The 23,881-nt window shown below is 44.5% G+C and overlaps 1 protein-coding gene across 2 annotated transcripts; it reads left to right on the top strand.

Moving 5' to 3' along the window:
* Positions 1 to 5,020: 5,020 nt before the first annotated feature.
* On the top strand, positions 5,021 to 23,458 carry sin3aa (SIN3 transcription regulator family member Aa; the record flags this gene model as incomplete). 2 transcript variants are annotated; one of them, XM_080544940.1, is made up of 20 exons in its annotated part: positions 5,021 to 5,215; positions 5,948 to 6,121; positions 6,868 to 6,974; positions 7,585 to 7,879; positions 8,374 to 8,625; positions 9,325 to 9,477; positions 10,546 to 10,689; positions 10,841 to 10,930; positions 11,285 to 11,403; positions 12,190 to 12,400; positions 13,385 to 13,501; positions 15,458 to 15,696; positions 16,581 to 16,764; positions 17,244 to 17,838; positions 18,336 to 18,505; positions 19,047 to 19,220; positions 19,416 to 19,508; positions 20,188 to 20,282; positions 21,651 to 21,846; positions 23,228 to 23,458. In XM_080544940.1, 20 exons carry the CDS (start codon positions 5,030 to 5,032, stop codon positions 23,456 to 23,458), a joined length of 3,825 nt encoding a protein of 1,274 aa, XP_080401066.1. The 2 variants fall into 2 exon arrangements, with proteins under 2 accessions (XP_080401066.1, XP_080401065.1); XM_080544939.1 differs by having other exon boundaries at positions 5,030 to 5,215; positions 5,939 to 6,121.
* Positions 23,459 to 23,881: the final 423 nt, after the last annotated feature.

The following is a 23,881-nucleotide window of genomic DNA, read 5'->3' as shown; positions in this document are numbered from 1 at the left end:
AGGGTTGAATAGCCTTCGTCGAATATTGGTTTGCCATCATGGGCATTTTGCCTGTGTTGTGTGTCTGTTACACACCAAAGCTCTGGTGGTGACATCCAGCCTTATGTGTTTGTGTGACGACTATGAATGAATGAATGAATAAATGGTCTTTATTGTCATTAATACAGTACATACAGGTACCATACAACGAAATTTAGGAGGGGTGGCTCCCCTGGTGCTAGGAAAACAATACTAAAACAAGAAGGGAAAAGAGCTGGTTTACATAAATAAAGGCTATATACACTATCCACTATACTATACTATACAAATAAAACACTGTGCTGTACTCTATGCTATGCTATAAATATCCTAACATTTCCTATCTCTGAACCTTATGTACCCGAGGGTTGTCATATTGCACATAGTGTTATTGCACATTCATTTAAAGTGTCGCAGTTTGCAGGTTTGAAATGTTCACAGTTGTATTCAAGTATTGCACTTGATTGACTACTTGACTAGTAGTCAAGTTAGCAAGATGTAGATACAATGCGGGTGTGTATGAAAAGAAGTGTTTGCTGTTGACAAATTCGCATGCGAAGTTGGTTAAGTGTCTGTCGACCATTGAAAGCAGGCAGCACTGTCTGTCTGTCTAAACGACCTTTATGAGACGGATTGTGGAGTTTGTAGTCAAACATGGCCAATTTTGGCCATGCCAGGTGTCGTTGCGTGACGCTTGTTTCTCGCCAGCAACTTATCAGACATATCAACTTCTTTCAATTGTACCGATTGTACTAAAACCTCTTTCTCAAGAGACCTTGTCAAAGCGTGTGCTGTCACGTTGATGCTATGTTTGAAGGGTTTAGGGTTACACGACCTGCTAAAGCTGGTTTGAATGAAAAAAGCGCTCCACGTTCCCCCAGCTACGGAGCGTCCCTGGGACAATAAGCCTCTCTTCCTTCTCTAAAGGCATTGGGGCAGAAAGCCTCATGTTCCTCCCCCTTACTAGAGATTCTCCTCCAATACGTTTGGAGAAGGAAGCAAGGGGGCGTGGATGAGCTGAGCTCTCAGGCACCTTGGCTGGGCTATGATGAACAGCGTTTTACCCTAAATCTTCTGTCACATTAACATAGGTTTGACAGTCAGATTGTCTCGAATTGCTCTGCATTCAGATGCTTTTCCTGTCTGAATTGTTCTTCAGGGAAGGGAACCGTTCTGTGGATATTGAAACATTGTATCAACGAGGCAGACACTATTGTTGCAATATCGTAGCTAACGAGGTTGATAGTCGCCAGCAACCTGTAGGCTAAAGGTAGTAGGGATGCAGGCAGGGGATGATGAAGTCAGTTAAACAAAGTTAGCCCAACTAACTCAAACCCAACTACGTCATGATTTGCACTCCCCAAATCATCATCCTGTCACTCCATGACACTGCACATGTGTTTTTCTGCCTACCATTGTTATTGTCTTTGAGGCCAAACTCATGCAGCAAGTAGCCTAACCGTTTTGCATTGGGCCAGCACAGTTCAAAGAGAGTTATGTTAGTTGCAGTGGTCGACCTCGTCCATCCCAATTCCCAATTTAAACCCTGGATGTGAGGAATAGAGGAAAGACTATTCCACAACAGCATGTTTGGATACTGGATTCTGATTGGCTAGCAACAGTGGTAAATATCTCAACCCACAGTTCAGACCGCATTTCCAGTATCAATGCACCTCCCAATCAATCTGATTAAGAACACCTGTGCTGACCTACAATGCAATGGTTGATCTTGTTTATGGGACTATATTCTGTGGCGGAAGGATATATTTATGCGGAAACTATTAATTATTGTAAATACATCAATTTAATGTTACAACTGTGTATTTATTTTTTATATTATGTGGTGGCTGTTGTAGAAAAGCAATTTACCATTCGAGGGCGGGGGTTGTGGACTCATTTACCAATTCACAACCCCCTTCCTCTCATGGTAAATTGCTTCCTTCGGACACAATAGTGATTTCATTCCGTACTATTCCATCAATGTCGTTAAAGGAAAATCCAGGTTTATTCTGATAAGTCTCGTGAGACTTCTAAAATATAAGCCTGGATTTTCCTTTAGCAATGTTGATGGAATACCCCCCAGTTCTGCAGCATTCCCATCTAGCTTTGCTGTCTGTCGGTTTTTCTAGATTCTATCAACATGCTACATGTTTTTTGAATGGATGGAATGGAATTATAATGAATACAAATAGATTTTAAGCAGCTATCAGAGTATACTCTTCTTTGATTATGATTGATATGTTTCATTATACAGTAGGGGTGTAAATCACCAGCTTCATCACGATACGATATTATATCGATTTGTTTGTATGACGATACAATGTTTGACGATATCACAATGTCAGTCACGATACGATTTCGATTCGATTCGATTCAAGATCGATATGACGATATGATCGATATGACGCGATATCATATGCCAATCTAACACAATTATCAACTCACAAAAACAACTAGAATATTATTTGACCATTTTATTTGTGAGCTCTTCCAGGTATCCAGCATTTAAATCATATTGTATTATACAGTATTCTTCTGTTACAAAAAGAAAAATAGACCCGTTCACTAGTCTCACAAACAAGAGATATTCAGCTTTAAAACATTAATGTCCTATGAAACAAAACTGGAAGAACTTGTCCCCCCTTTTTTAAGGCAGGATTTTTGTAAACGTTCACTTTTTTACTGTCTCATAAACACAGTATTTTTAACAGTTAGAACTGAACCAAGGTCACCATTTAACCTACAGTATATTTGTGCAATAATAATAAATAATAATAAAATAATAATAAATAATAAGTGCAAATGCAGTACAGTGCAGTACATCTTATATACATTCTTCTTAACCAGAATAAGTTAAGTATATCCTCCAGTGTTATATAATAAGTATATCCTCCAGTGTTCTTCTTTGGGAGGTTTTTCTTCAAAAAAACTAACTGATCAACATGTTCAGGAGACAAAACACTACGCTCTGAATGCAGGTCAGGATCATTTTTAATATAGGGCCATCCATCACACTTCCTCTAGGAAGCACTGATCTGATATGATGTGTTGATTGGTGAAAGGTAAGGCTATGCTTGGACAGTCATGTTAGATCACTGATTACGGGAGTAATGATTTACCTGTAGATTTTATCATTAGGAATTTTGTTCAGGTTTATCCAATGAAATTGGACAAGCAAACCGGAGTAAAGTAAGTAAGGTCCAACCTGCAGCCTTTGCCCATTCATAAGACAGATGCTTTGTTACAGACCAGAGCATTGACCAATCACAGTCGGCTAGACTAGAGCATTGACCAATCACAGTCGGCCGTGGGCGGGCTTGGCAGTCGCAGCTAAAACCGCTTCGCTGTTCTCCGCCGCAGTCACAAAATGCAGAACACACAGTGTGCAGCGCTCTTTGACTTTTCAATTTGCCGCTGCTAGTCGCGCGCTGCACGGAAATGGTGACAGTCACGCAGAATGTGCCATTTCAAAATAAAGGTGTATCTTTAAGATGACGATATAGATCGATATTTTTACATTGCATCGATGTAATCAGATCGTTAGTCAATGAATCGATGCATCGATGTGAATCGATGTATCGTTACACCCCTATTATACAGTAGTGAGAGTGTAACAAATAAGGATTTGTGTTTTTGTTGACAGAGGAGGTTTGCTTCTCTCTCAGGGAATGTTGTTATTAATTGAGCAACAGATTATAGAAATCTAGTGCTGTTGTTTAGGCTACATTGTATTGGTGACCTTTATATGCAGAAATCATATTTCTCAAAATGAAAATAATGTGTTTTGCGTTCCCCTGAAAACTAAGATATTTGAAGGTGGATAACATCTTCTTATTAGCCAGTTATTTAGCTTCCACATTTGTATGTTCAATGTTTTTCCATATTATGAGGTCTCCGTTGAAGTTAGTTTAAAAATAAACTGCTCCCAAATAATCTTGGGAGCAGTAAGACAACAGCCTGTCCATTATGACCAGTCTACATGACCATTATGACCATCTACCTGACCATTATGACCACTAGTCTACCTGTCCATTATGACCACTAGTCTACCTGACCTGTCCATTATGACCACTAGTCTACCTGTCCATTATGACCACTAGTCTACCTGTCCATTATGACCACTAGTCTACCTGACCTGTCCATTATGACCACTAGTCTACCTGTCCATTATGACCACTAGTCTACCTGACCTGTCCATTATGACCACTAGTCTACCTGACCTGTCCATTATGACCACTAGTCTACCTGACCTGTCCATTATGACCACTAGTCTACCTGACCATTATAACCACTAGTCTACCTGTCCATTATGACCACTAGTCTACCTGACCATTATGACCACTAGTCTACCTGTCCATTATGACCACTAGTCTACCTGACCTGTCCATTATGACCACTACTCTACCTGTCCATTATAACCAGCCTACCTGTCCATTATAACCACTAGTCTACATGACCATTATGACCACTAGTCTACCTGTCCATTATAACCACTAGTCTACCTGTCCGTTATGACCACTAGTCTACCTGACCATTATGACCACTAGTCTACCTGTCCATTATGACCACTAGTCTACCTGACCTGTCCATTATGACCACTAGTCTACCTGTCCATTATGACCACTAGTCTACCTGACCATTATGACCACTAGTCTACCTGACCATTATGACCACTAGTCTACCTGTCCATTATGACCACTAGTCTACCTGACCATTATGACCACTACTCTACCTGTCCATTATAACCAGCCTACCTGTCCATTATAACCACTAGTCTACATGACCATTATGACCACTAGTCTACCTGTCCATTATAACCACTAGTCTACCTGTCCGTTATGACCACTAGTCTACCTGTCCATTATGACCAGTCCCAGTCTATCTGGTCCTGTCTGTTGCTGATCTAGTGTGTGGTCCTGTCTGTTGCTGATCTAGTGTGTGGTCCTGTCTGTAGCTGATCTAGTGTGTGGTCCGGTCCGCAGGTACCTGAGGTGTTGAGTATGAGTTAAGGATGAAGAGGCGTCTGGAGGAACAGGAAGCAGCAGTTTTTTCGCCCCAGCAGCGGCGCCCCCCCGGCAGCACGGAGACCTTCCAGCACCGCGTCCTGGCCCCCGCGCCAGCCACCTACGAGGCCCTGGCAGACGCCATGCAGCCCCCCACGGGCCTCCAGTACTCTGGCCCCCCCCAGGGCTACCAGGTACACACACACACACGCAGAGGGTCACCTTTCACCTGAACATGAGGCTGGTTTTATGTTTATTATACAGGGTTCCCACGGGTCCTTGAAATCCTCGAAAGTTGGTGAATTTGCGAAAAAGAAATCAAGGTCTTAAAAGTTTTTGAAAATAGACATGGGTCATTGAAAGTGCTTGAATTCCCCTCTCTCTCTCTCTTTTTAATTGTTGTCTGTGAGCGGATAATTCCTATTATATAAATTATCATCTAGATCTGTCTCAAACTATGCCGTGTTGGGTCCTTGAATTTGAGGGAATTGAGTCTTGAAAGTCCTTGAAAGATTTGGTAAATGGTAAATGGACTGCACTTATATAGCGCCTTTATCCAAAGCACTTTACAACGGCCTCTCATTCACCCATTCACACACACATTCACACACCAATGGCAGCAAGCTACCATGCAAGGCGCCGGCCCGGTCACTGGGAGCAATTTGGGGTTCACTGTCTTGCCCGGCCCATGTGGCCAGCCGGGGCTCGAACCGCCGATCTGACAACCTTGCGATCATTAGACGGCGGCTCTACCTCCTGCGCCACACCACGCCCGCATTTCTCCAGAGATCGGTTCACATGGTTCAACATCCGTATTAAATGCTTTAAAGGTTTTAGTTGTTGATGGAAAAGAGGAAGTGTGGTTGTGGTCCAGCCTGCGCCCTGCTCTCATCTGTGCTTCTGCCGCCTCTGTCCAGCTCCCCGCGGTGTCCCAGAACTCCTCTGGGCACGGGCCCGCCCCCAGCCCTGCCGCCCACGGCGGGCCTCACCACCACAGCATGGCAGTCCAGCCCCACGGGCCCCCTGTGATGCAGGGCCATGCCCACCCCCCTGCCCCCCCGGGCTCCGCCCTGGGGCAGCATCAGTTCCAGAGGCTCAAGGTGAGACTTCCTCTAACCCTGCCACCCCCCTCCCCCCCCGGACATTGCTGTGTTAATTGTTCCCTGTTCGTTAACTCTGTGTTCTATGTGCTCGTGTTATCTGTTGTTGTTTCTGTGTTTTCTGTTTCCGCCACGTCAATCAAAGTTTGGCCCTGTGCTCTTACCTCTCTAGAGATGTGGTTAAACCCAAAGATGCTAAACTCAATAGCACCACCAACAGGGGAGGTTAGCATCTCTAGTCTATTAAACAGGCTCTTCATTAATAAGATAACTAATTATGCAGAGAATCATTCAATTTCCATGGCAATTAGCCCATCACTCATCTTAATACAACATGCTCAGGGTGTGTGTCCCATATCTCTGGCTGCTTTTACCATATAGCTGTGGTCATCCAGCCTCTTAATTGGACAAACTGCTGATTTTATTAATTCACATTCCTGCAGAGAAGACCTGTTGAGAGTGAGTGGTTTGTAAAAGGTGCTATTAAACACAGGTCCTCTCCCTGGAATGACAGTGAGGGTATTTCAGTCATTGTTGACCTCATAACTCAAGGTTTTGAACATAGAATTAAATGATATCAAATACCAATTAAAATTCCACTTCTGAATTGAGAAGAAGAAATGGCCGTCAGACCCGACCCTGATGAACAATGATAAGTAGATGATGAGCGTTTCTCTCTCTCTCTCTCTCTCTCTCTCTCTCTCTCTCTCTCTCTCTCTCTCTCTCTCTCTCTCTCTCTCTCTCAGGTGGAAGATGCGTTGTCCTATCTGGACCAGGTCAAGCTGCAGTTTGGTAACCAGCCTCAAGTCTACAACGACTTCTTGGACATCATGAAGGAGTTCAAGTCTCAAAGGTAAGGTCATTTCAATATCAACATTTTGAAGTATTTGTATCTCTCAAGCTGTTCTCTCCACCTCAGTGCTGCTGCTACGTGTCATCCATGCTCCCCATCAAATTTAGAATTCAATTTAAGGTTCTGGTCATCACTGACAGAGCCCTTCATGGTCAGGCACCTGCATACATCTGTGACCTACGCCGTCCTTACAGCCCCAGCAGGTCTCTCAGGTCCTCTGACCAGGGTTTGTTGGTTGTCCCCCCGTGCCAGATTAAAAACCAAAGGTGATCGTAGCTCCCAAACTTTGGAATGCTCTTCCCTTGGAACTTAGATCAGCGGTCTCGGTCGAAGCATTTAAAAAAAAAAAAAAGGCTCAAGACTGTCCTGTACAGACAGCCTTTTGGCTAACCCCAAAAGCCTGTCTTTTTGTGTCTTGTTATCATTTGTTGTACACTTGTTATTTGTTTCTTGTTTTTATTTTCAGTTGTTTACCTATTTTTCTTTTAACCTGCTATTACTTTTGCTCTTTAATTATGTTTTTATATATGTAAAGCACTTTGTGACTGCTGGTCTGTGATAGGTGCTATGTATATTAACTTTAACTTTTTTCTTTCCTGTTTCTCCACAGTATCGACACTCCTGGCGTCATAAGCAGGGTGTCCCAGCTCTTCAAGGGCCACCCTGACCTCATCATGGGCTTCAACACCTTCCTGCCACCGGGCTACAAGATTGAGGTCAAGACCAACGACCTGGTCAACGTGACCACGCCCGGTCAGATCCACCACATCACCCCCCACGGCATCTCTGTCTCCAACATCCCCCTGGTCGGACCTCCCACCCAGCACCTGGCCCAGCTGACAGCCGCAGTGACCACCATGGCCCAGCCCCCTCCCGCACAGCCGAGCCCTGTAAAGATCAGCAAGGTGAGCTTCCGCCAAACCGACATTGTCATTGGCTCTTTGCACTCAGGCGATGGGCGAAAGACCGTACACAGGGTTCCCACGGGTCCTTGAAGTCCTTGAAAGTAGGGTAGACATGGGTCATTGAAAGTTCTTGAATTCCTCTCTCTCTCTCTCTAATATATATTCAAAAATGTTTTTGAATACTCCTCCTCTCTGTATTGCTTAACTATACACATTTTTCACAATATATAGTTTTGCTGTGCTGTGGTAGAGAAGGCAAGAGTCAAGGCAAGGCATCTAGTGTTCACACATTCAAGCCTCTCTTTTTAATTGTTGTCTGTGAGCAGATAGTTCCTATTATATAAATTCTCATCTCGATCTGTCTCAAACTATGCCGTGTTGGGTCCTTGAATTTGAGGGAATTGAGGCTTGAAAGTCCTTGAAAGGTGCTTGAATTTGATGTTTCAGAAGGTGTGGGAACCCTGCTCACATTTCAGTGTTCATTTCTTCAGCAGCCGCTGCAGTCTCCGGCCCACACGCCGAGCAGCCAACCCAATCCGTCCATCCCCCCCTACACCTCCCCCTGCTCCCCGCCCCTGCAGCCTCACACGCCGGTGAGCGGCACCCCCAACGCCCCCCCTCCCCTGCAGAACAACCAGCCGGTGGAGTTCAACCACGCCATCAACTACGTCAACAAGATCAAGAACCGTTTCCAGGGCCAGCCCGACATCTACAAAGCCTTTCTGGAGATCCTGCACACCTATCAGGTCAGCAGCCCACCACAGAAACATCTAGCCAAATCCTTGGCGACAGTACTACTCACATTTATTGTATTTGTGAGAGGAGAAATAACCCCTTTTCTGAAATGTTCATGCGTTCCCTGTGTATTCTCACTTATTCACCTGCTTTCAATCCCCCTTTGGTTGAGATCTAGTTGCATCTCCAGGTCCTTAAACCGAACAGCGTTTTAGTCCGCATTTCACCCCGTTTTTCAAGGCTTGCTCATGAAAGCAATATTCAGGGTTCCCACGGGTCCTAGAAATCCTTGAAAGTTTGTGAATTTGAGAAAAAGAAATCAAGGTCTTAAATGTTTTTGAAAGTGCTTGAATGTCATTGAAAGTGCTTGAATTCCTCTCTCTCTCTCTCTCTCTCTCTCTCTCTCTCTCTCTCTCTCTCTAAAAAAGATAGAAATTTAAAAAAAAAATACTTAGCTCGTCAACTAGTTCTGTCTCAAACTACGCCGAGTTGGGTCCTTGAATTTGAGGGAATTGAGTCTTGAAAGTCCTTGAAAGGTGCTAGAAAGGTCCTCGAAAGGTGCTTGAAAGGTGCTTGAATTTGATGTTTCAGAAGGTGTGGGAACCCTGGATGTTGCATCTCCAGATCCTTAAATCGAACAGCGTTTAGTCCGCACCCAGTTTTTCAAGGCTTGTTCATGAAAGCAATATATTTCTCTTCATCCACCACAGAAGGAGCAGCGGAACGCTAAGGAGGCGGGGGGGAACTACACCCCGGCCCTGACGGAGCAGGAGGTCTATGCCCAGGTGGCCCGGCTCTTCAAGAACCAGGAGGACCTGCTGTCAGAGTTCGGACAGTTCCTGCCAGACGCCAACAGCTCAGTGGTAAATGGACTAAATGGACTGACTTATATAGGACTGACTTATTCCAAAGCGCTTTACAACAGCCTCTTATTCACCCATTCACACACACTTTCACACACCAATGGCAGCTACCATGCAAGGCGCCAGCCCGCTCATTGGGAGCAATTTTGGGGTTCAGTGTCTTGCCCAAGGACACTTCAACATGTGGCTACCCGGGGCTTGAACCGCCGATCAACAACATAGTGCATGACAGCCATTAAATAGACAGGTAGGCTAGATTGAATAGGTAACACCTGTGTAGACAGCCATTAAATAGACAGGTACACAGGTGTTACCTATTCCAATCTGGCCTACCTGTCTATTTAATGGCTGTCATGCACGCAAATGTTGTTTGTAAGACTTGACAAAGTCACCCCTCCCAAGGGGAGCCACCCCTCCCAAATTTCGTTGTTTGGTACCTGTACTATAGCAATGACAATAAAGACCATTCATTCATTCATTAATTCATTCAAAGGCTACGGCTGAAACCATCGTCAATTAAAATCTACACTTTTGCATCTGGAACTAGAGTGTGGAGCTTCCACTTCATTTAAGAGCCAAGTACATCAGCCACAGGCTTAGTCAGAACACATGAGATCACAGAGAGTTTAGTGATTTGGAAATACCGCTCCTCAAAAGGATTCGTTTATGCACCGCTTCTACTTACTTTCCTCTGCTCTTATGAACTTACCTCTCACAGGAAAGAATTTGCCGCTCAATATTGTGCCATCTTATCTGATGTTATGGTTTTTAAGTCTTTCTCAAAGGATTAGATAGGGGAGAGCTGCTTGACAGATCACTAGTTGCTTTGGACAGCTGGTACACTGTGGTTTAGAGAAGAGGGTAGCTAGTACACTGTGGTTTAGAGAAGAGGGTAGCTAGTACACTGGTTTAGAGAAGAGGGACAGCTAGTTAAGCTGTCTATTAACATTTAGCTAGCCAATTTCTTTTTTAATATGTTCTCCAGCCCGTTGAAGGGGCCTAGGACACCGTTTTTTGTTCAACTTTGGTTCACTCCTGACCCAGTCTCCTGTTCCACATCCTCCCTAGCTGTTAAGCAAGACCACAGCAGAGAAGGCAGAGTCGGTCCGCAACGATCACGGCGGCACGGCAAAGAAGCCGCAGCTCAACAACAAACAAAGGCCCAACCAAAACGGCAGGCACCCAGGGGCGGGGTCGACACCCCCAGTCAAGGTACCCCCCCCTCCCCCTTTTCTTTTTTAAGCTTTGATGGAAAAAATGAATAAATGAACTGCCATTTGCATTTTTAGGCATCACTGTTGTCTACTATGGGATTAGATTCTCTCACAATTGCCATTCTCTCTGCCTCTTGTACCTGTTGCAGAAGAAGCCCAAGTTACTGAGTTTGAAAGACTCGTCCTTGACAGAGAGCAGCAGACATGGAGCCGGCACAGAATCTCTGTTCTTCGACAAGGTCAGTTGGAGTTCGGCTTTGGAAAAAAGGATGTACGCCTTTGATTTTGATTAATATAACTCCTGAATACCTTTTTGAGAGTGGAACAATTGTTGAACCTCATCATAACCAAAGCAATAAGGACTGAATTCTTTCTTTCTGTTGAAACGGGATATGTTGTAACCAAAATGATGTACAGCTTCATGCAAATCGTGTTTTTAAAAAGTAATGCTGCTCTTATGAAATGTAATTCGTTAGCTACAGAAATCTAATGCTAAATGCTATGTTCGAATGCATTTTCCATAGTTACGTTTACATTTTGTTGGTGACCCTGATAGCGGCTTCAGGTGTTATATGGATGTGTTCTTGCCGCAGGTACGGAAGACCTTGCATAGTGCCGAGGCCTATGACAACTTCCTGCGTTGTCTGGTCATCTTTAACCAGGAGGTGATCTCCAGAGCCGAGCTGGTCCAGATGGTGTTACCGTTCCTGGGGTGAGTGTCTACGTTGGACCAGCCTAGCTTACACAGGGTTCCAGAGCTGGTCTTAAAAAGCCTTAAAGTCTAAAATCCAGCAATCCGATTCATAAGGCCTAAAAAGTTCTTAAATGTCAGTTATTAGGTCTAAGAAATGAGGTGCTAGGTCTTAAACATGAGATTAGTTTGTCCTGCAAGGAAATCAGTCCGACCACATCTATTTACGTGGAAATGAATCAAGCTGGAACCAAAAAAATGCCAATTCGCTGCCCCCGGGAGAAATTATTGGCGAACGAAGCTACAGCAGGATGACAAAAAGCTTATCATATAGTGTCGAATAGGGCTAAAATTCTATCCAAATAGGTCTAAAAAAGGTCTAAAAAGGTCTTAAATGTGACTTGTAGGAACCCTGCTTACAGATTGACAATCCAGCACTGGATTTGTCATCACGTTATTGTTCCTTACTTGATTTCCTTTCCAGCCTGAAAAGTTCCAATTTTGACCACCATATGACCTGCTTGTACAGAAATGTGTATAGTTTGATATTAATATTATATATACTATTAATATATTAATAAACTATTTAAAGTTGATCATCGAAAACACATATTCCAACACATTCCAGCCCCAACGCTTTCATCATGACCTGTCACCAATGATACACTATTTGCTTATGTTTGGCCGTAATATGGACAGTTTTTTGCAGGAAAAGTCCTGGGTTATTCCATTCATCCAGCAAAAGCTTTATGATGTTTCTTTCTCTGAACAAAAGTTACAGAAATGCTCTATATATATTTGTTACAGAAAATTCCCAGAACTGTTCAATTGGTTCAAGAACTTCTTAGGATACAGAGACACGTCCCACATCGAGAGCTACCCCAAGGAGCGGGCCAACGAAGGCATCGCCATGGAGATTGACTATGCCTCCTGTAAGAGGCTGGGCTCCAGCTACAGAGCGCTGCCCAAGAGCTACACGCAGCCCAAATGCACCGGAAGAACTCCACTGTGCAAAGAGGTGAGTGCAACACTGCTGCGCCCTCCTCTGGGCAATGTATGAACTGCAGCTCCTCAGGGTAACCTTCTCATACCTTCTTGACACACTGCTGCCAGTGACCTGAAATGATCATACATTACACAGGGTTCCCACGGGTCCTTGAAATCCTTGAAAGTTTGTGAATTTGAGAAAAAGAAATCAATGTCTTAAAAGTTTTAGAAAATAGTATGGGTCATTGAAAGTGCTTGTATTCCTCTCTCTCTCTCTCTCTCTCTCTCTCTCTCTCTCTCTCTCTCTCTCTCTCTCTCTCTCTCTCTCTCTCTGTCTGTCTGTCTGTCTGTCTGTCTGTCTCTCTCTCTCTCTAAAAAAATGTACTTAGCTCGTCAACTAGTAAATGAGTCTCTGTATAGCTTAACTTAACACATATTTCACAATATATTGTTTTGCTGTGCTGTGGTAGAGAAGGTAAGAGACCATCTAGTGTTCACACATTCAAGTCTCTTTTTAATTGTTGTCTGTGAGCGGATAGTTCCGATTATATAAATTCTCATCTAGATCTGTCTAAAACTATGCCGTGTTGGGTCCTTGAATTTGAGGGAATTGAGTCTTGAAAGTCCTTGAAAGGTGCTTGAATTTGATGTTTCAGAAGGTGTGAGAACCCAGCCATTCCCCCTATAACTACAATTAACAATCAACTATAAATTGTTGGCGAGAATTCACATTAAAGGGGCAATCTGGGATTGATATCAATTTTTTGACTTTTAAATTAATGATATATAGCAATTGATTCTTGAAGGATAGAATTGAAATGTCTTGAACTGTCTTAACTGTCCCATCAGAACCCAAAATATGACCTTGTTTTACTCATGGTAAACAAACACTATAGCTTCAAAACATGGTTACAATTATCATGTTGATCTCATGGATGGTCAGTCGTTGCATCCAGAACAGTAGCAGTTACAGTCAAACATTTCAATAGCGTGCCTCTGTCCTTTCTGTCTCCAGGTCCTCAATGACACCTGGGTGTCTTTCCCTTCCTGGTCAGAGGACTCAACCTTTGTGAGCTCCAAGAAGACTCAGTATGAGGAGCACATCTACAGGTGTGAGGACGAACGCTTTGAGGTAAGTGGGACAAGCCAGGGGTTTGGTTGACAGTCCCGATAACGAGGTAGTGGCTATTGGCTCTGACCATCTCTCTGAGAAATGTGGAATTTTATAGGATTCATGGCATTGAAATTCAAACCTCAATTTCAGGTTAGTCATCAAAACATAGACCCCAACCCTGCCTAAAACATAAAACGTAAACAAACGTAAGTTTTAGGACTGTTCAAAAGCAAGGGCTGTGATTAGTGAACATGAGTTATGTGTAGTTATGTGTTTTTAGCATGTTGATGTTCTATCAGCATGTTCTGATGTGCTAAACATGTTGTTTGTTACATAGCAATGTTTTTTGTTAGCTACTAGCTAGCTACCAACGCGATGGTAGCAAACGCGGCTGTTTTGATAAATAGCGATTTTGGTTTGAAGTGTACCAACATTCAAATAAGTATAACTTCTTCAACTATTTAAACACATAATTAAAACGCTTACAATTTGCACTTTCATAATCTGTAAAAAACAAGTTAAAAATAAAAACACACCAGATTTAATTTGTTTCAGAAAGGAAGGAACAGCTGATGAAAATAAAACATGTTTTCAAAGGCATTGTTAGAACTGTAATGGTATTATTAAGTACGTGTATCTGTACTCAGTACCAGCAAGTACCCAAATAATAATAATAATAATAGTACATTAGACTTATAGCGCTTTTCTAGACACTCAAAGACGCTTTACAAACTGAAAAGATCGAGTAGTAATAATAAAAAGAAACAAAAGGTAAATAAAAGAAAGTATAGGGGCCTAATTAAGGTAGCGCTGGGGACACATGGGAAGGGGAGGGGGAGAGGGTTAACTGGTGAAGGCGAGCTTGAAGTGCAAATGTAAGTGCTTGTACTTGGTCTGGAAAAAAGTGGTATCGGGGCGTCCCTGTCTGCCATATTGTAACCACGGTAACCACACATCAGTGGTCTCCCACTAGACTTCTACTACACATTTTATTGCAAAGAGGATTGGTAGCCATACAACTTGTCTTTAATTGTGCTGTTGAGGGTTCTGTTAGCAAATCATTTAGAAAGCTTCCTTGTTTTATAGCCAGTGTCACAAATGCTCTGTTGTTGGAGTGGGCACAAGCATGTTTATGTGAGAGCATGCGTCCATAACTGTTGTTCATTTAGGCCTATTGCATCTATCAATGAAGTTGATCACTTTACTACTAATTTGATTATGTTTTTAGTGAGTGAAATAGAGAAGTGATTCATCCCGTTGTAGGACACAGGACTATTTTCTTATTTATTCTGATGCTTGTGGACGGCACTCTTTATAGCTCTTCATTGAAGATTTTCCAACCAATATATGATACGATATCGCATCAAAATAATTTAACTGATATTGATATGGACTCAGTGCCCATTGCTACCAAATATCGGTTGGGGCTGATGTGTGTTATGGGAATATCATCTCAGAATGTTCATAGCTGTGCATCACTACCTGAAATGTTGCGTTGTCTTGTGTTCAGCCTGGTCTATAGTGCTCTCTGTCTTAACTGCCCTTCATGGTCAGGCACCTGCATACATCTGTGACCTACGCCGTCCTTACAGCCCCAGTAGGTCTCTCAGGTCCTCTGACCAGGGTTTGTTGGTTGTCCCCCGTGCCAGATTAAAAACCAAAGGTGATCTTGGCTCCTAAACTTTGGAATGTTCTTCCCTTGGAACTTAGATCAGCGGTCTCGGTCGAAGCATTAAAAAAAGAAAAGAAAAAACTGCTCAAGACTGTCCAGTACAGTGTCTTGTTATCATTTGTTGTACACTTGTCATTTGTTTCTTGTTTTTATTTTCACTTGTTTACCTATTTCTTTTAACCTGCTATTACCTTTGCTCTTTAATTATGTTTTTATACATGTAAAGCACTTTGTGACCGCTGGTTCTGTGATAGGTGCTATATAAATAAACTTGACTTACTTAACTTTACTTTTAACTGTAGCTCGACGTGGTGCTGGAGACCAACCTGGCCACCATCCGCGTGTTGGAGACAGTACAGAGGAAGATGTCCCGTCTGACTGCGGAGGAGCAAGCCAAGTTCTGCCTGGACAACACCCTGGGCGGCTCCTCTGAGGTGATCCACCGTAAAGCCATCCAGAGGATATACGGAGACAAGGCCGCTGACATCATCGACGGGCTGAAGAAGAACCCTGCCGTGTCCGTCCCTATCGTGCTCAAGAGGTGAGCAGCAAGACAAAGCCATGGGGCGGCTGTGGCGCAGGAGGTAGAGCCGCCGTCTAATGATCGCAAGGTTGGCAGATCGGCGGTTCGAGCCCTGGCTGGCCACATGTCAAAGTGTCCTCAGGCAAGACACTGAACCCCAAATTGCTCACAGTGAGCGGGCGCTCAGCGCCTTGCATGATAGCTTGCCGCCATTGAATGTGTGTGTGAATGGGTGAATGAGAGGCCGTTGTAAAGCGCTTTGGATAAACCATTTACCATTTACCGAAGTGCAACTGGCTGTGTTTTGAAGTTGCATATTTCCGTACTATTTAGTAGGCATAGAAGTTAGTGAAGTATTAGTGTCTGTCTACCCCATCAGCATTTTATGTTGTTGCAGTTGGTGCAATGGTCAAGGTTGTATTAGGGTAATGAGATAATTGATTGAAAGGGTTTCTTTAGACATCATGATGACAATGCTGTAGCCATAGAGACAATAGATAGCTCTGTAACTATTAGAGTGACTGTTGGTCCTTTACATAAATACATTGTTGAAAGAGTAATATATATATACAGTATATGTAACTTGACCTTGAGCAACTTAGGTTTGTAAAAAGGTTTGTTATATTCGATACCTAACTTTTTTTTAAAGTAATTTTTTCTGAGTGGGGCAGTCCCACTCATATTTTTATTGTGATACAGATAGTAGAGATATGACAGGAAGGATGGGTGAGAGAGAGAGAGAAGGGATGACATGTCCACGGCCGGAATCGAACCGGGAACCCTGCGGTTACGTGGTCAACGCTTAGTCCTCTACGCCACCAATACGCCCCTGATACATAACCTTTTACCCATTTACACAGTGTGGTTTATCCTGAGCCGACCCTCCTCTCTCTCCTCCTCAGGTTCAAGATGAAGGAGGACGAGTGGCGGGAAGCCCAGCGTGGCTTCAACAAGATCTGGAGGGAGCAGAATGAGAAGTACTACCTGAAGTCCCTGGACCACCAGGGCATCCACTTCAAACAGAACGACACCAAGGTGCTCCGCTCCAAGACTCTGCTCAACGAAATTGAGAGCATCTATGATGAGGTTCGTTTGTTGTTTCTTCTTGTTTCGGTAGTTCTTTCGGTACCGTTTGGTGTACCTCCGGTTTACCTCATCAGACGTCCTGAAAGGGGCCGTGCTTTACAACGGCAAAGTTGAGCATCAAAGAAGTTCAAAGGGTTCCCACGGGTCCTTGAAATCCTTGAAAGTTTGTGAATTTGAGAAAAAGAAATCAAGGTCTTAAAAGTTTTTGAGAATAGACATGGGTCATTGAAAGTGCTTGAATTCCCCCCCCCCCTCTCTCTCTCTCTCTCTCTCTAAAAAAAAATATACATTCAAAAATGTTTTACTTCGCTCATCAACTAGTTCTGTCTCAAACTATGCCATGTCGGGTCCTTGAATTTGAGGGAATTGAGTCTTGAAAGGTGCTTGAAAGGCGCTTGAAAGGCGCTCGGAATTTGATGTTTCAGAAGGTGTGGGAACCCTGAGTTCAACCGTACGTGTTTGTGTTCTCGTTCCCGTAGCGACAAGAACAAGCTTCCGAGGAGAGCTCTCCTCCGCCCAGCGGCCCCCACCTGACCCTCACCTACGAGGACAGTCAGATCCTAGAAGACGCGGCCGCGCTCATCATCCACCACGTCAAGCGGCAGACCGGCATCCAGAAGGAGGACAAGTACAAGATCAAACAGATCATCTACCACTTCATCCCCGACATGCTGTTCGCCCAGCGCGGCGAGCTGTCGGACGTAGAGGAGGAGGAAGACGAGGAGGAAGACGAGGAGGAGATGGAGCTGGACGAGGCCGGTGCCAAGAAGCACAACGGCGTCGCCAGCAGCGGCACCGGCAGCCCCTCCAAATCTAAACTCCTCTTCAGCTCCACCGGAGCCCAGAAACTCCGCGGCTGCGACGAAGCCTACAACCTCTTCTACGTCAACAACAACTGGTACATCTTCCTGCGGCTGCACCTCACCCTGTGCTCTCGGCTGCTGCGCCTCTACGGACAGGCCGAGAGGCAGATGGAGGACGACATCCGGGAGAGGAACTGGGAGAGGGAGGTCCTCGGCGTCAAGCGAGACAAGAACGACAACCCTGCCATCCAGCTGAGACTGAAGGAGCCCAGTGAGTAGAGGCACACACCCTGACACAGTGCCTCTATACGGTCTACACACCCTGACACAGTGTCTCTATAAGGTCTACACACCCTGACACAGTGCCTCTATAAGGTCTACGCACCTTTACACAAGGTGCGTTTCCATAAAACATTCTGATTCGCATTTCAAGGTGATTCGCATCAGTTTGAGATGATTCGCATGAGACATTTTATGGAAACGGCTTGCTTCGCATAAACTCAAAGCAAATCACCTCTAATCGCACAAAGTCAATGCTTCTTGAATTAAGAAAAAAATAGAAGAAGAAGAAGAAGAATTATCTGTGCATAGATCGGCATCAGTGACTCTGGGTTTACTGTGTTACAGTACAGAATTCTTCGATTGTATTCACTTCGCAATACTACAGCACAGTACGACATCTACATTGTAGTGACTTGCAGCAAGTCACTCTTATGTCATTTATGTCTTATGATGAATTTGTAATTGACCTTTCCCCTTCGACTGCAGTGGACATCGAGGTGGAGGATTACTACTCTGCCTTCCTGGAGATGGTGAGGAACCTCCTGGATGGGAACATGGAGGCCACGCAGTACGAGGACTCCCTGAGGGAGATGTTCACCATCCACGCCTACACTGCCTTCACCCTGGACAAGCTCATCCAGAGCATCGTCAGGCAGGTCAGTGTTCGCTCACCAAGTCTTCTACGGGTTAAGCCCCGGGACTCATCCTGCGTGTGCTTGGCGGTACCTCACGCGTCTCATGCTGGCTGCAGCGGCACGCCATCTAGAGATTCTGTTTGCCGTCTGTTTTTTCTGTTCGAACAGTTGATGAGTCGGTCCATAAAGCCTCAGCCGGCAAAATGTTGTCCGGTTGAATCGTTGTAGGGCCGGGAAAATGTCCTTTACGCAAAAACGAAAAACGTTATAGGAAATGTATTTGATTTTTAACCACAGGATTATTAATTTGTCAAGAAAAAAAATTATGACATATATTTAAATGATGTTCCCCCAGGATACCTGTTAGGAAATGTGTGGATCATACGTTAGATTCATACAACACGGCGCTGATTTACCTCCTTATGTCCACCTGGCTTGTTACCACTGTTTGTGCTTGTGTAGCTGTATTACACAAATAAGATCATTATGGTAATTATTAAGTCAACTGCATTTGAAAGCTCACCCTCTCTCCACTCACCTCTCCCTTCTAACCTCCCCCCAGCTCCAGCACATCGTGAGTGACGAGGTCTGTGTGCACGCCATGGACCTGTACCTGTCTGAGAGTGTCAGCGGGGCGACGGGGGGGACCCTGCCCACCCAGACCTCCCGGGCGCCCTCAGAGTGCTCCTACCAGCGCAAGGCGGAGCAGCTCATGTCCGACGAGAACTGTTTCAAGGTAGAGTGTCTACCGTCACGAGGAGCGTGTAGAAAGACCTCGTTCCTTCCTTGGTTTCTGTCTCTCACATCTAACAATCTCTTTTCTCTGCCTACCCCACCACCCACTCTCTGCTCATCTCCTCTCCCAACCAACACTCGCCCCTCCTCCTCCTCCTCCTCCTCCTCCTTCACCTCCTCCTCTCTCTCATCACAGCTCATGTTTCTGAAGAACAGAGGTCATGTCCAGCTGACCGTGGAGCTTCTGGACACGGAGGAGGAGAACTCTGACGAGCCCATCGAGGCAGAGGTAAGCCTGACCTCCTCTCCCTGGCCTTCTCTTTTCTCTGTGTGAACCGAGCAACTGCTTCGTACCCAGGACTAGACTAAAGACGAAAGGGGACAGAGCGTTTGAGGTGACGGGCCCCAAGACTCTGGAACGCCCTCCCCCCTGACCTGAGAGACTCTGGAACGCCCTCCCCCCTGACCTGAGAGACTCTGGAACGCCCTCCCCCCTGACCTGAGAGACTCTGGAACGCCCTCCCCCCTGACCTGAGAGCCGCTCCCTCAGAACTCATTTTTAAAGCAATTAAAGACTCATCTGTTTAGGCAGGCCGTTAGTCACCTATAGCCGCCTTATGTTCCTGTTTATGTTCTGTTGATGTTGTCCCTTTGGGGTGTTCCTCCATTTTTGTTTTTAATCCCTTTTGACTATGTTTGATTGCACTTTTCTTTTCACCCATTGTATCCCTTATTTTGGATGTAAAGCACCTTACTTACTTACTTACTGCCACCCAAGTATTCCAACAGTGTTTTCTTATGAGTCTGTTGCCTCAGCTATGGACACTTCTCTGTCCACTCATTCCTGTGTGACTAACCCTATCCCTAAGCTTAACTAACCTCAACCCCTTAAGGGGCCTCTATATTAGAACATATGGGTGTTGTTTTGGCTGTTGGTGTCTGAGTGGATTTATTTCTTTATTTTCCAGCGCTGGTCAGACTATGTGGATCGCTATCTGAACTCTGACTCCACTTCTCAGGAGTTGCGGGAGCACCTCTCTCAGAAGCCTGTGTTCCTCACCAGGTGAGTGTCAGACCCCCGCAGGCTGCTGAGCTCCTGATATAATCCCATGGAAGTGTTATTAGAATATGTATTCGGCGCACCGTACCAACACTCTCGAACAAAAAGGTTATGTGAAAAGAAGAGCCAATGAAGAGACTAGGGGTGGGCATCAATGATCGACGATCGATAATTGATCGATAAGGATCTTGGTCGATCTCAAAATATTTTGCTCGATAATCGTTAATATATATATATATATAAAAAATATATATAATAATAATAATAATGGAAATTAGTTTGTCCACGTGTCACCAGATTGCGTTCATCTCTCACCCCTGAACATGTTAACATGATCATCTTTCTGAACAAGAACCACAGTCTCTCGCTGGAGTTTAAATTTAAGTTAAGCTGGACGCTCTTAAGGACACTAACGTTTTCAGTCATCCTCCTATTTGTGAGTAACTGTTTTTTTACTGCTCCTATGGTGAGTTACTTATTTTTTATATTTTTATTTATAACGTAAAATGTGTTTTTAAGTTAAACAATTTAAGCTACTCACTGCCTTGTTTAAGAGGATTGTTATCTGACTGTAGTGTCTAGTTTGAATGTGAATGAATGAATGTGTGCAATAGCAACACAAATAAAGTTTTTTCCCCAAGGATTTTTATTTATTTTTTTATGAAAAAAAAGCTTATCGATTAATCGATAATTGATCGTTAATTCTTGCGATTATCGGAAAAAAAAAATGATCGTTTGCCCAGCCCTAGAAGAGACCCAGGTTAATTTGTCAACTTGATAATTATTAAACCTCTTAATAAGGGAGGCAGCGACACTTATGCCGATGTAAATCTGAAGGGTATTTGATGTCAATCGAATCTCTTGGTAAGTTCTTTAGTTGTTCAAGGCTCCAGCATTTGTCAAGGCAAATAGGAATCAAGGATAGTTAAATGGTGATGGTTTGGCTTGAGCAACTGGGTGGCAGATCAGGCCTGGGGAAGCTGGGAGTTCAACACACCTTCCTGGGTTTGTCTGTGGTGTTGCTGGCAGCAGGGTTCTGCAGCGGCTTGGTTGACAGGGTTCCCACGGGTCCTAGAAATCCTTAAAAATGTGTGAATTAGGAAAAAAAAAAAATCAAGGTCTTAAAGGTTTTTGAAAATAGACATGCTTCAGTGAAAGTGCTTGAATTCCCCTTTCTCTCTCTCTCAAAAAAAAAAATATATATATAAAAAAATGTTTTACTTAGTTCGTCAACTAGTTCTGTCTCAAACTATGCCGTGTTGGGTCCTTGAATTTGAGGGAATTGAGTCTTGAAAGTCCTTGAATTTGATGTTTCAGAACCCTGTCTGCCCAATCCTCACCTTTTTCTCTCCCATCTTGTCCTCCGGCCAGGAATCTCCGGCGGATCCGTAAGTACCAGAGGGGCCGCGAGCAGCTGGAGAAGGAGGCGGGCGAGGAAGGGAAGAAGGACAACGCAGAGAACCTGAAGATGGAATGTATGTTCAAGCTCAACTCCTACAAGATGGTGTACGTCTTTAAGTCTGAGGACTACATGTACCGACGCACCGCCCTGCTGAGAGCCCAACAGGTATTCACCTCCCCTCCTCTCCCGTCTCAAGTTTTAAGTTGTATTGTTACATCACATGACACCAGTGTCATGTAAAATTCTTAAGGCCAATGCACACAGCGTGCGATTTTGTCGCACGACAACATTCGATTCTCAATTCTTTGAATTATTTCAATTGGTGTGAATGGAGAATCGAATATTCTATAATATGGCAATAGGCATAATTCAAGATAAAAAAGTGACACTACACTACAGGACATAAGTGACAAATAAGACAGGATACAATTGGCAGTAGAAATAGTAAATAAAATACATAGTTCAAGTAGTAAAGTGGTTGTGAGCTTAAGGTTTAGGTAGTCCGTATACATGGGTGTGCTTGGGGATGATAGTCAATTTGTCTACATTAGGGATGCACCGAAGGTTCGGCCACCGAATGTATTCGGCCGAATAATAGCAAAAAAAGCACATTCGGTATTCGGCCGATTATGTGAAAAGACCGAATGTTTACCGCCGAATAGCAGGGTTTTACAGCTGAATAGTAGCAGGGTTTTTCCTGCATAGAGAATTATGAGGCGGCCGTCTCCGTCATATTTCTTGCCTCCTCCAGCTCTCGACAAAACTCTGACGGTCGTATTTTCTGTCATTTCTAACTGCAATTGCTTCATTGCACTGGCGTGGTGTACCTTTTGCTAAATCAAGCATTTAGAATATAGAGTGCATATTGCGAAATTTCGCAAACGTCAATATAATTTAAAAAAACGCATCGGAGGTCAGTGTGCAAGGTCTCTGTGAGTAACGTTTTTTTCCGGATAACGGATTTTAAAATACGCATACGAAAAAAACCGCATCAGTGTGCAAAGCCAGTGTGCTTAATTCTACCATTTATTTCTGTTCAGTTAGTTTCGTTATGAATGAAAGTATTTAACTGCCATTTCTGCAAAGCCTGGCAATGAGTTGCTGCACTGGACACGGGTAGTGGTACACCCTTAGGCAAAGACAGAGAATCAAGTACATTTTATGAAATGCTAGGAATTTTTTTTTTGCCTTTAAAATGTTTTGGGGGGCCCAGCCCGTTCTAGGGTACAGCGTTGTGATGATCATGGTGGCCAGGGGCGGTTGTGCCGCAGGAGGTAGAGTCGCCGTCTAATGATCACAAGGTTGGCAGATCGGCGGTTCGAGCCCCGGCTGGCCACATGTCGAAGTGTCCTTGGGCAAGACACTGAACCCCAAAATTGCTCCCAGTGAGCGGTCAGCGCCTTGCATGGCCTTGCTTGCCGCCATTGGTGTGTGAATGTGTGTGTGAATGGGTGAATGAGAGGCCGTTGAAAAGCGCTTTGGAGCAGCAAAAAAGGCGCTATATAAGTGCAGTCCATTTACCATTTACCATTTTGTCCCCTCCCAGTCCCACGAGAGAGTAAGCACGCGGCTGCACAACCGCTTCCAGGCCTGGGTGGACTCCTGGGCGGAGCAGCACGTCAGCCGGGACCAGGCAGCAGAGACCAGCAGGTGGCTGATGGGGGAGGGCCGCGGCGGCCTGGTGCCCTGCTCCACCACCTGCCAGCGGGAGATCCTCCACTTCGCTAACATCAACAAGTTCCGCGTCAAATACGGCCCGCCCTTCAAAGCACCGTAACACCATCTGGACCGGGAAAGAAGTGTGTGTGTGTGTGTGTGTGTGTGTGTGTGTGTTGGGGGGTTTGTATAGCAGGGGTCAGGTCAGGAATGGGTCAAAAGGGGGCAATGATTCATCAACAATATTCTGAGGCTGATATGGGAGCAACCACAAACTAGCTTCCATGTCGTACTGAGGGCGTTTGGATCACTGTTTTTACCAGCGTTTTTAGCTGTGCCCACTTTTGCAGGGGCCTTAGGTGCCAAAACCTTTCAAATTGTCGTGTTTGGTTCAAATCCATCGATTGTCACTAACCTGAGCTCTTACTAGCAGACTGGACGGCATATCTGACCACGGTCTTCTGGCCTTTAAGAATGCACGATTTGAAACTTGCACTGTGTGGTTTAACGGTTTGGTTGTACGGCATATAGGGCTCCATCTGGC

Source organism: Nansenia antarctica, assembly GCF_963989245.1.
Source record: "Nansenia antarctica genome assembly, chromosome: 14".
NCBI classification, from domain to species: Eukaryota; Metazoa; Chordata; class Actinopteri; order Argentiniformes; family Microstomatidae; genus Nansenia; species Nansenia antarctica.
Note: the sequence above shows the minus strand (reverse complement) of the source record. Positions and strands in the feature narration are given on the sequence as shown.